Source organism: Cornus florida, unplaced genomic scaffold (genome assembly GCF_030987335.1).
Source record: "Cornus florida cultivar Cherokee Brave unplaced genomic scaffold, ASM3098733v1 CherokeeBrave_3.0.0_Hap2_Chr08, whole genome shotgun sequence".
In the NCBI taxonomy this organism is placed as follows: Eukaryota; Viridiplantae; Streptophyta; class Magnoliopsida; order Cornales; family Cornaceae; genus Cornus; species Cornus florida.
In genome coordinates, this window is record NW_026775578.1 from 22,241,936 (window position 1) to 22,254,500 (window position 12,565).

The 12,565-nt window shown below is 34.9% G+C and overlaps 1 protein-coding gene across 2 annotated transcripts; it reads right to left on the reverse strand.

Moving 5' to 3' along the window:
- Window positions 1-4,550: 4,550 nt before the first annotated feature.
- LOC132270772 (uncharacterized) lies at window positions 4,551-7,821 on the reverse strand. 2 transcript variants are annotated; one of them, XM_059771973.1, is made up of 2 exons: window positions 7,686-7,821; window positions 4,551-5,557 (listed from the first exon to the last, which is right to left on the reverse strand). In XM_059771973.1, the coding sequence occupies exons 1-2, from the start codon at window positions 7,725-7,727 to the stop codon at window positions 4,826-4,828; spliced, it is 774 nt and encodes a 257-aa protein (XP_059627956.1). In that variant the 5' UTR covers window positions 7,728-7,821; the 3' UTR covers window positions 4,551-4,825. The 2 variants fall into 2 exon arrangements, with proteins under 2 accessions (XP_059627956.1, XP_059627957.1); XM_059771974.1 differs by having other exon boundaries at window positions 4,551-5,551; window positions 7,686-7,820.
- Window positions 7,822-12,565: the final 4,744 nt, after the last annotated feature.

A 12,565-nucleotide genomic window follows, 5' to 3' on the forward strand; every position in this document is an offset into this window, starting at 1 on the left:
AATTTACAATAAATACATAAATCTATCTGTATATTTATGTCTATGTATATGTGTATATATATGTCTGTGTGTGTGTATATATATATATATATATATATATGTATCTTCTCCGGCCTTCCCTTCCCTCGGCGACCACTAAGATGAAGAAGAAGAAGGGCAGAGCCCTTTTTAGTCATTTCACAATATAATATATATATATATATATATATATATATATATATATATATATATTATAAAATGTGTTGCTAAGGGCATTTTAGTCCAATTTTTGTAAATAGGACCTATTTGCACAAATGTCATAGTTTAGGGGTGTTTTTTGCCCACCTTTTTAAATAAGGGGTAAAAGTGCTATAAAAAGTATACTTTAGGGGTGTTTCTTGCACTTTTCCCATATAACATATGATTTGTTTCACAACACATAAAACAAACATCCCTAATAATTACTTAATAATTTTTAAACTTTTTTTATAATTATAGTTTGTTATTATTGTTGAAAAAGTTAAATATATGTGTTAAAAATTATCATATACATGTTAAAAAGTATCTCAGAATATTAAAAAATATATTTTAAAATTATAGATACATTCTAGATGTATTGGACACGTATTCATGAAATGATGCGGGAGAACTCATGGGGACCCAAAGCAAAGATATAGCAACCATATTACAAAACAAATAGTGATCTATCCAAATGATATCATATTACAATAAATACCAAAAGAAGTAAAATTAAAACAAACAGCATTTTATGAGGGTGAAAAATAATGATCTTAGGCTCACATTCAGCATCTGTCAAATATGATCTCAAGATATGCATGAATTGTGTCCCCACTCTTGAAAGCTTTGATGATTTCCTGAACAAATTCCACCTAATACTATTTGTACTCTCACTAGCCTGCCATAGGTGTAGCACTTGGATCATCTCCAGTGGAATAGTAATCCTTGGATCATCTCCGGTGGAATAATAATTTGGTCCTTCCAGTTAGTGACGTACTTTACAAAAATATTAGAATATACTTCACTAATCGGAGCGAACAAAACATGAGAGGATCTTGCTCCGAATTTTATACGTTATTTACCCACACTATAAATGATTTTGCCCAATCAACTCCCTCCTTTCAAAAAATACATGTGGATTACATGTTTAATTTGATTGAGATCTTAAGTACATCAAAAATTGATTGCTCCATAAACAAGTTCGGCTTGATAAACCAGATTTAGTTCGGCAAAGAAACGTCTACTTTGAGCATCCGCAGCTCAGCTCGTGGCCCAAATTTCGCGATTTGGGAGCCCAAATGTGGCCGCAGTGGGCTCGCAGAAGAGCGCGCCGAACGTAATCATCGAATTTTTTTTCTTGCCAAAATGTCAGCGTTTTGGATGTAGCGGCTGGTTTTTTAAAATAAAAAAATCTGGCAGCAACAATGCCTGGACAGAATAGCTTTTTGAAAAAAAAATCCAAAAATGGGTTATTTTAAGCTTGTTTTATTTTTTAAATAAAATAAAATATATATTATTTAGGCACTGTTTGTCCAAAATTTTTTTTTTATTTGGGTTAAAAATAAATTAAAAAACCTTTTTTTCCACTTAAAATTTTATTTTTTAAAAAAAGAAACTTTTTGTTTAAAATTTTAAAAATCTGCCACAAACAATGCATTTGGTTGTAAAGGTACTGTAACAGTGCCTTAAGAACTATAATTATTTTTAAAAAAATGTTAAATTTTTATTTTTTATTTTTTATTTTTTTTACCCTTTTTCAACAAAAAAATAAAAATAAAATTCATTTCTCTTCTATAAGTACTCCTAACTCCTTCAAATCATGAAATGTCATAATAAGGCATAATTTTATCATTTTTAATCTTAAAAAATCATTATATAATAAAAATTTTAGTACATGAAATATCATAACATCTTAAAAGTGGCAATAGAGTCATCAATGAAGAATTAGAGTCTGCCAAAGGAAAAGCTCATGATGACGAAGTCATTCGAATTTCAAAGTTGAAGGGGATGGATAATGATATTTTGCTATAATGGAGATATATAAATACAGTGATGATTTTCAAATGAGCAAATGAGTATTTATTATATAAGATAAAAAATATTGTCGTTAGGAAAAAAATTTAAAAAAAAAAAAAAAAAAAATTACGAAAGTTGTTGAAAACTATTGAAAAAGCTGAAGTAACATTTTTGAAGAGTCAAAATCTAAAGAGGCTGGTGCGAATGCTCTTAGAGATGCAATCAAGAGAGCTGAACATTAGACTGCTCTAGCTCAATTAAATCTGTTAGATTACAAGTTTACCCCTTTACCAGTCATCTAGGTATGTTGCTCACCTACTATATACCCCTTTACCTCTCATCTAGGTCTATTATTCACCTACTATATCACCATGTATGATTACACCTACCATATTATCATCTGTAAGTTACTCGTTCACCACTTACCATACAATATTCTCTTATATATAGGACCCTATTATAGTGTTTACATACAATGCAATACAATATTATAATTTTCCATTCCTTTATTTCTAACAAAATCAAACAAGCGCTATTTTGCTCCAATCCGAATCAGGATACCATCAAGCTAAAAAACTCATATGCAAGATCAAGATTGATAAGTATATATACACTATATATATACACACTCACACACTCACACGATATATATATATAGTGTATATATACTTGTCAATCTTGATCAATCTTGATCTTGCATATATACACTATATATATATATCGTGTGAGTGTGTGTATATATAGTGTATATATACTTATCAATCTTGATCTTGCATATGAGTTTTTTTAGCTTGATGGTATCCTGATTCGGATTATATATATAAATTATGGGTAAAAGTGCAGAAAACAGTATAATCCGAATACCACTTTCACCCTTTATTTTAAAAAGTGTGCTATTAACTCCTTATTTTAAAAAAATTAAACAAAAACACCCCTCAAATTACTTTTTAACATGAAGTAACGTTGTAAAGCCTACAATGCATATTTGACCTTTTAATGCTCCAAAAATGCCCAAAGAGTGTATATGTTAATAATCTCATAATAGAGGGGTGTTAGTGTACATTAACTATATTTAATCCAATTTAAGGATTTTTTCTCACTTTTCAAAAAAATATATATATTCTCTATATATTTTCCCTTACAGTGTATTATCTCTTTGTGTTACCTCTGTTTGAGTTGACTACTTTATATATCTTAAAACTTTATTTCTTTTTACTGATAAAATAGAAATGAAATATGTATATATATATATGGAATGAAACCCAGTCTATAATTATAAAAAGAAAAAAAATATATTCTTAATTAAAATTTAATATAATTATCGTTTTTCATTATATATATATATTTAAAAAATTAAAGATACTTATTTATTATATATAAAAATATAAATTTAATTTTTTAAATTTTAGAATCTGCAATAAATTTTGCCAAATATATATACTTGGTCAGGAGTATTTTAGAATATTTTACAATTGGTTTAGAAGTCTAAAATATTCTCCAAAAAAACCATTATGTAACAAATGTGTTCGAGTACATCACAATAGAAAAAATATATATATAAACTAAAAAAACGTAAGAAAGATAATTCATATACAACCAGAGTAAATAGGTTCAATAAACAATCTATGCTAAAGTTGGAAGAAAATATGTTGTAAATAGAAACATGTAGGGGAGTTGTTTAAACCTCTTTCAGGAGTATTAAAGATACTTGGTCAGGATTATTTTAGAATTGGATTGTAGAATGCTTCAAAGAACGTCTAAGACATCTTACAATGCTACTCTACATTATACTTTACAAAACTATAGATTGGAGAATGCTTACAACTTGGTGGCTTGATGTTGGAAAATGAGCTCACGCCCTATTTATGGCTGAAGGCTTACCATTAATGGCTAGGATATGTACAAGGGTCAACGAACCTAACGGTCATGACTATTTTAGAATTGGATTGTAGAATGCTTCAAAGAATGTCTAAGAAATCTTACAATGCTACATTACTATAAAGAGTTCTACATTAAACTGTACAAAACTACAAACTATAGATAATTCCACACAATATATAGAAGTCTAAAATATTCTGGTCATTTAGACTACCCACAAATGACCTCCAACTTGGAAGAGATGTGAACGCAAAACAAAAATTGTTAAGCGACCTTTAAGTAGAAAGCAATAGGAGCATTTGATTGTGGCTAAAAAAGTGTTGTAACCAATAAGAATGCTGAGAAAATTATTCATTTTAGGACTTACTTTTAAAAGTTGTACCAACTTATTTTGAGGATCCAATTCGAGTCCAAATGTTATAAATTGGACAAAAACTAAATATGCTCATGCATCTCTTATTGATATCAGATTGGATGAAAGAGTAATTGATCGGGATTGCTCAATAAGTTAAGGTTTGAAGCAGTTAGCAGCAAGGGTTCACATTCAAGCCTATTAAATAACCATGTATGGTACAAATATTTTTACCTTTAACGTGTCCAAGGCCAGTACGGGGTAACCTGTGAACCTCTCTATATTTGTGCCTCAGCAGAAACAGCAATACACAAGAAGAACTTGGGAACTAGCATATATCATAGTTATTCATTCAATGAATCCATACAAGGATACTGGGCAAAAAAAGCAGAAGAAGTGATGATGAATGGTAACTGTTGGCCAAGCTAATCTTTATACAATCATGTATACATCTTGCTTAAAAGAAAGGTAAAATCCTACCCGCCAAAAGTTGAGCATCGAGAGTACCTGAACTCAATATGGCTTGTGTCTTCCCCATAGATTCATCAAGTATGTACCTCATCCCAAAATATGGGATTCAACTTAGTACTCATTAAAATGGATGGCGCCAACTTTCCACACAATATAAGTTGTCCCAAACATGACTGTGCTGATAAAAACAAATGAAAAGATGATGAGTAACACATCAGCACCCCCCGGAAAGTCAAAAGTCAGACCCTGCTTTGGCATTCCTCTCTTGCTGTCATCAAACAAGTTTGTAGGGGCCTCTGGAAGGCCAGATCTCTTTTTCCCTAGATCACTTTCTTTCAGAGCTTCCAATACTTTGCTGCCAAGTTGTGGTTTTTTAGATGCCTTTGGTTCTGCGTAACGACTGAGAACGCGGGCAGCTCTCAGTTTCTCTCTTGCTGTTAGCGATGATCTTTTCGGGATAGATTTTATGTTGGCAGAAGGAGTGTCCAGTTTCAACAGTTCTGAGGAAAAAGTTGACCCACTAGACACCGTCGGCGTCTGAGGCCCTGACTCCACTTCAGCACTGGTTTGAATTTCGCTGTTTCTTGTTTGAGAATCCAAGGATGCAAGATTCACTGCCGAGGAGCGATCATCAACAAATGATCTTTCAGTACTTGTAGAATCTTTGTCACTATTGTCTGTGGCAACACGATCATCATCTGCAACTAGAAGACATAATCCCCGGTTTTTGCCCTTTCCAAGTCTTCTTGACCCAACAACCTGCGATGAAGATGTGAAATGGGTGACCTTCAGTACAGAAGCCCCAACGCCAGCTCTTGCTACATGCTGGTACTTGGCCTGCAGCTTTTGGAAGAGACACACTTGGTAAATGATAAACAGAATAACAGGCATTTATTTTCTCAGTCCATTTATAAAATTATGAAATCACATAACTGAGTTTCCCTCTTGTTTAGTAAATGCATGGTGTTGAGATTCATCAGTTCTTTTTTTGAAGTACAAAAGAAAAAGGTGAAGTTCTTTTTTGGACCTTGATCATCTTTTTCATTGTCAGAAAAAATTTCTTAGAACTAAAACGTTCAATAAGCATCACATATTCAGCCTTTAATTACGTGTTCTTCACTATGTTAGGAGTTCTCCTCACACAGAAACAAATAGTACACGAAGGATATGTGCGCTTTATAAGCCCTAACCAAGACGCATGACCCTGGAACTGACATAAAAGTGGTAGCAGTAGTAGATATGGTAGACAAGAAAGGCATGAAATTTTTGAGAGGTTCACCAGTCGGTCCAGTCTTACGCTCCAAAACACTAAGAACAACACAATCAGAAAATCATTAAGGAGATATAATCTACAAGAAATAACCCGAGTATCTTTATGCCCAGTGGTTCAGTACAAGAATGGAGCAAAAACAGATTTTCAACTATTCTCAATAATCTGAAGTGATGAAGAGATGAGAGTGTTAAGAAAGAAGTAATTGACAAATAGCAGACTGTGTTTTGCACCAGCAGCAAACCTTAAAGTTAATTTTATTAAATCTCCAACCAATTATCCAAGCATTGTGGCAACAATGCTAAATAAAAGAGATGCAAATGTTAATGATGAAGAAATAGACAGAGAAGACCAGCTAGTTCAAACACTAGCAGCATATCATAGACTGAATAAATTTCCATCCAGCTAATTCAAACACAAGCAGAAAATCGTAGACTTTGTCTCAATAAATTTCCAACAAATAACCCACCGGCATGAATTCCTTTTCCTCCTCTGGCTAAAGTTATAACTAAAATAGAAGCAAATTTTAATTTCAGCAATACATTTCCACAAGAAGAAGCTTAACCTTTTGTACCTTCATCATTAGATATGGAAATGAACAAAGATCCAATAATTCAATGTGACCTTTTTGGATTATTTTTGTTTTAAAAAATTAGTGTTATTATTTTTACTTTTTATCTTTTTAGCAATGGTTCCGTCTAGTATCTTTTCAAAATGGTTGCCCAGTGGCGAAAGACTGGTGTCAAATGTAAGCTCATATTGCATGGATGTCCAAGTATATATAAGATGAACTTCCAGTTCTAATTAGATCATACTCTCATTACAAACAGTTCGACAACTGATGCTTGTAAGGTTAAGTGGTCTGCAGGACATCTGAATTAAGCCAAATGCGGCAGTGGCAAGCAACTTGTAAAAAATTTGAACTTCACTTGGTAGTCTTATTTTTCTCCCTTAATATTATCAAATTTACCATAGGAGTCAAACACTCTAGATTACATGAACTACACAAAACATTATAAAACACCCTTCTTACAAATTTAAAAGCCTTTTGTGTGTGTGTGTGTGTGTGGTTAAGGCAGGGAGTTCCCTTTCCATTTCCAGTCCAGATTAATCCTCATGCATGCACACACACAATCACCCACCAAGCACGCCAATCGGGTAAGCTGGGCAGAGTTAAATTGAAACATCTATTTATTAGTTCAAAAAAGGCATTCTAGAAAACCAAAAAAAACAAGCCACCCCTTTTCAATTCAAGTATTACCTATCACAAAATTAAATATATATATATGTATATATATATTTTTTTTAAAAACTAAATAACAGTTTGGGAAGAGAATGGACCAACATCATACTAAATCTCACAAAACAAGAACTAAAGAGACCATGTTCCCTTAGGTTGTAAGAGCGATGAGTTGGTCATAGAAGTTAGAACTCTTCATCAAAACCTTATCCAACAATATTGGGGTTCAATTAATTACACATAACTTTATGGATTTGTAACATTTGCTTTAAAAAATGACATGAATGCGATTTATCTGAGGATCCATTTTCCACACTGATTCAGAATTAAGCAGAAGAGACTAGTTATTACAATCCGATGGAACAAAAGAAACAAACCCAAACAGGAATTAATACAAATACCACAAAATGAAATTTATGTGAAATTGTGAACAAAAGAGATAGGAGGAGATGTAGACATACCGTGGAAGTGAAGCCGACGACTGAATTTACAGAAACAGCCATATTCTTGGTCGTTTAACGCCCAACCATTTATAGAGAAAGAGAGAAAAGTGTTTGTGGCAGTGAAGTGGAGAGAGCCTGTTAGAGATGAGAAATTGCATAGTGACACACACGCTCTCTTCAAGCGCGTGTGTCCACGATGCTACGCTCTTTGCTCTCATTACAAGCCAACAAATAAAGGAAACAAAATAGGTACGGCGAGAATGAATATAAAAGGGATTCTTCCTCCCCTAATTAATTATTAACTATTATCAGGATAAATAATAATAATAAAGGAAACAATATAACTATCTTTAAAAAAAAACTTTTTTCATAAATGCTATTTTATTGAAAGAAAGTATGAGCATCGGACTAAAAAAGAGAAGAGGTTTGAATTAAATTTCATTTGATTCCGAATTCAAAGCTGCTTGTAGTATCTATAACTAAATACCAAATCAAAGTAGTACCAAGAATTGAATACCAAATGAAAGAAAAACACCACCGTCAAGTAGCATTTTTTTGGCAAGTTTTGAGCTCCATTCCCGAAAAGTAATATTTTTCTTCAAAATTTTTTAGAAAATTTCTCACTAGATTTTTGAATGATAATTATGCTAATTTATTTAATTACAAATAATTGAAGTATGAGACCTTTTGGAATTTGTATAATGCAATTATCACTAACTTTATTCTCTAATTACACGGGCATTACCGATTTGTAAAATGCATGCAATGTTTATATTGTAAACATTTAATGCATGGTATGTTGTGAGAAGCTTATAAAAAATCAAAGAGGTAATTACACTGATCTCTCCTGAAGTTTCGTTAATTTACATTGACCTACCCTCTTATTTGCCAAATAACAATAACCTCTTTGTATACATATAACAATGACCTTCCCTTTGTATACTTGTAACAATGACCTCCTCTCCATTAAAGGAAAATACTATTAATAACCAAAAATGATGATGTCATTCATTTTTTATTTTTAAATTCCCATTCTACCCCCTCAAAGATATGTAAATAAATTAACTAAAATATCTAAAATACCCACGTAATTATTTCTCCCATCTCTCCTCAAATTCTCTCTCCAATCTCTTTTTCTCACTTTCCTCAATCAAAACCAAAACATAAAGTGTCTGCCCACCAACTGTGACCAGACCCGAGGAGCTGTATTGTATTACTTTTCTTCCATTAGTCGAATCGATGACTGGGAGGAAGCGAGAGCACCAGTCGAAGACCGTGAAATGAATAAGGAGTGATCGACGGTTGTAGGCGTCAGGGGGTTTCGGGCAAGGGAGTCCGCCAGTGGATTCTCTTTTGAGTACTCGCTCGATGTGAAATTGTGTTGTCTAGCGGTTAAGGTAGCGAGACGGTGGCGACAAGATGAATTGATACGGCGACGGCGAGATCAGCGGTGGAACCGCGAGCAAGGATGTCGATAGCGGTCTAAACTGCAGCCACGGAACTTACCGACGAGGACACAGGTTTGAACTACTGCCACGGAATGAACAGGCAAGGTGCGGACTGAACGTATATGGAACTACCGACGAGCACGCGAATTGAATCAGCGATGAGAAACTGATCAGTAGTGACAGAGTGCGAGCAAGCGCTATTGTTGGTTAAGTTCTGCAGATGGGTTGGGTGCTTGGGTTGCGATTGGTGTAAGGTTTTTACAATTGGGTATTAAATTCAGAAACTCCAAAATTCAAGCAATTCTCTCATCTTGGTCTCTCTCAATCGCTCCAAAATCTTTACTTCTTATGGGTCTTTTATAGAGCTCAGGCTCGTTAGTGAGCCAACTCGGCGAGATCATAAGGGACATTTTTGGGCTACCCGAGTGCGACACACCTCGAGGAAGATGTACAGTACTTTGTTTCGGAAGTAAGGCCTCTGTTTGAGGAAGTGAAGGTCAAAGTGATGAGTTAGGGTCATTTGTCTCTTTCTAAAATTTTGCCCTTTCACGTGTGTTGTGTAAGAACAAGCTTTGTGCTTGGCGATGGCTACTAGTTGATGGGGCCGGCGACGGTGAAGATGATGGCATGGGTATGACGGCAACAGATGGAGCAGCTCAACGAGAACGACGGAGTGTAGTAGTGAGTCGGTGGAAAGAGCTTAACGACGGCGATGAAAGTGGAAAAGAATTGGCTGCCAGCTGCCCAGTGAGCAAGGAATTACTGATGAAGAAGCGATAGGCTTAGAAGCGGCCAAGTGAGGGTTCTCGGTGATGGAGATTCGACGGTGACTGAATGGTGACTGAATGGCAAGCAAAGATTCACAAGGGGGTTTTTGGGCATTTTTGTCTTTTCAAATTACATTGTGTTTTAATAAAATACAATATTGATATAAAAAGGTAGAAAAGTAATTTCATTATAACCGTCGTCAATTCAAAAGCTCTATTAGAGGAGATTATTGTTATTTGATAAATAAAATGAGAAGTCAGTGTAAATTGACGAAATTTTAAAGGAGGTTTATGTAATTATTCCAAAATAAAAATTGTCAGGTTATTGATCATTGGGAGATTGTCGGGTTATTTAAAAAAAAAAAAAAATTGTCTAAGCTATTACTCATTTCACACAAGGATAGGTTTTAAAATAAAACTGGTATGCTGTCAAGATAGTAATACAAAACATTGCGAACCATTGTGAAATTAATTTATCTAAAGAAAAATGATAGAATTTCCAACCTATTTATGCATATGCTAAGAAAAAAATAAAACTGGGTTAATTTGATCTCCTTCTCTCGTGCGGATTTTTTTTTCTCTCTCTCTCGTGCGGATATCTTCTCTCTTCCTCTTCTTCTTCCTTCGTCGCTCTGTCCTATCTCCTTTCTCTCCCTTCCTTTTCTTCTTCCTTTGTCGCTCCAGAAAACGAGCTTGTAGTCTTTCCGACATTGATTTCGCAAAATGGGTCTTTGGGAACCCAAAATGGCACCGTCGTTCGATTGGTGGACCAAAGAGCCACACCAAGGAACGCCGGTGATCGTCAAGATCGAAAACCCCAACAACTGGTCCATGGTCGAGCTCCAAGGCCCCGTCGATGACGACTTCCTCCTCTACGGTCATGGGGACTCAACGCCGGGTCGCCACTGCGACAAATCCCGCAACAATAACGCCCAAGCAGCTCACAGAGCTGCCGGCTGCTTGACCTTCATTGCCTCCGCAATGTTCAGCGTCGCCGCCGCAGGAAGGACAGACGCCGACGCCGATAACCATACCGGACCCAGTGCCAATATTGCCACCGAAAACTTGACCTTTAAAGCCCGTTTCTATTTCTGCATAAAGGTGTTCATTTGGCTCTCTATTGCATTTTTGATCCTCACAAACTGCAAATACCGTATCAAAAAAAGCTTCCACTGCTTTCTATATTTGGGCCCTTTTCACCTGCTCAACTCCTGACCTTTTCACCATTCCCTACTCAATATAAAAAATAAAAAATAAAAAGGCATCAAAGCTCTGTGTTAACGGCTTCTTTAGAGCGTGTTGTTCTGGGTTGTAAGCCAGCGTTAATTTTGGATGTGACGTGGCCTAACCACGTTGAAAAGTCGTCAAAAGTTCTGTCATTTCTCAATATAAAAAGAAAAAGGCATCAAAGCTCTGTGTTCATGGCTTCTTTAGAGTGTGTTTTTTTTGGGTAGGAAGACAGCGTTAATTTTGGGTGTGACGTGGCCTAACCACATTGGAAAGTCGTTATAATTTCTCTTATCTAAAAGCAAACACCCCCTATAACATGCATACAGTACATATTGCACCCTTCTTGTACCAAAAACACTCATAAACTATGATATTGGTACAAATAAGTTCTATTTATAAAAATTAAACTAAAATGCTTTAGCAACACATTTGATAATATATATAAATGATATTGGTACAAATAAGTTCTATTTATAAAAATTAAACTAAAATGCTTTAGCAACACATTTGATAATATATATAAAAAATTAAAAATGTGAAATGACTAAAAAGAGCTTGGCCCTTCTTCTTCATCATCTTGGTGGTAGTGGAGGGAAGGAAAGACTGGAGAAGATATATATATATATATATATATATATATATATATATACACACACAGATATAGTAGTAAAGTTGGACATAATATATTTTCCCTTTGGTTTATCGTTTGTCTAATCGTTTCACACTAAGCTGACAAGGATTGAACTAGCAAGAAACTAGTAAGGATTATGTGTTCTTTGTTCTCCCTTTTGTCTAATCGTTTCACACTAAGCTGACAAGGATTGAACTAGCAAGAAACTAGGAAGGATTATGTGTTCTTTGTTCTCCCTAATGTATTTGGTTTTATCTGGCACGTAGTTGAGTGTGCTTTGTTTCTGTGGAACAATCAAGTGATACTGCCAATAATTTTTCCTGTTTTGGAGAGAAACTCACAAAGTCACTGGAACCAAGCGGTTCGGAGCCTGACACTTAATGTGGGAAAGATATTTTCGGATACACATACACATAGACATAAATATACAGATATATTTATTTATTTATTTTAAATTTACAAATTATATATATATATACATATATATATATATAGACGGAGGCGTCACCGGGGAGGGAGATAAAAACGGAGGCGTCTCAAGCTCACAGCTGAACCAGTCCTCTCCAAAGCCCATCGCCGGAATCGCTATTCACTGCCATCGCCACTACCCGCCGAGATTCCCCCTTGCTCGCGAACCGCCGTCTTCATCCTCGCCGGTGGGGTTGCTTGGGTTTTGGTGATGGTGAGGCAGGCGAACGGCGGTGGCAGACTATGGTGATGTGGGGTTTGCGAATGGGTCTTGCAGCTTTTCTGGGTACGCCGTGAAGAATCGAAATCTGTAACTGATTCCTTTGATTTTATGTTCTATTCAAACAAGGCAAA

What these genes read in the sequence shown, in the direction of transcription:
- LOC132270772 (XM_059771973.1), bottom strand. Translation starts at nt 7,727, where the DNA reads ATGGCTGTTTCTGTAAATTCAGTCGTCGGCTTCACTTCCACG. An exon ending in TCGTCGGCTTCACTTCCACG is followed by an intron (nt 5,558 to 7,685) that starts GTATGTCTACAT and finishes CTCTTCCAAAAG; the next exon opens with CTGCAGGCCAAGTACCAGCA.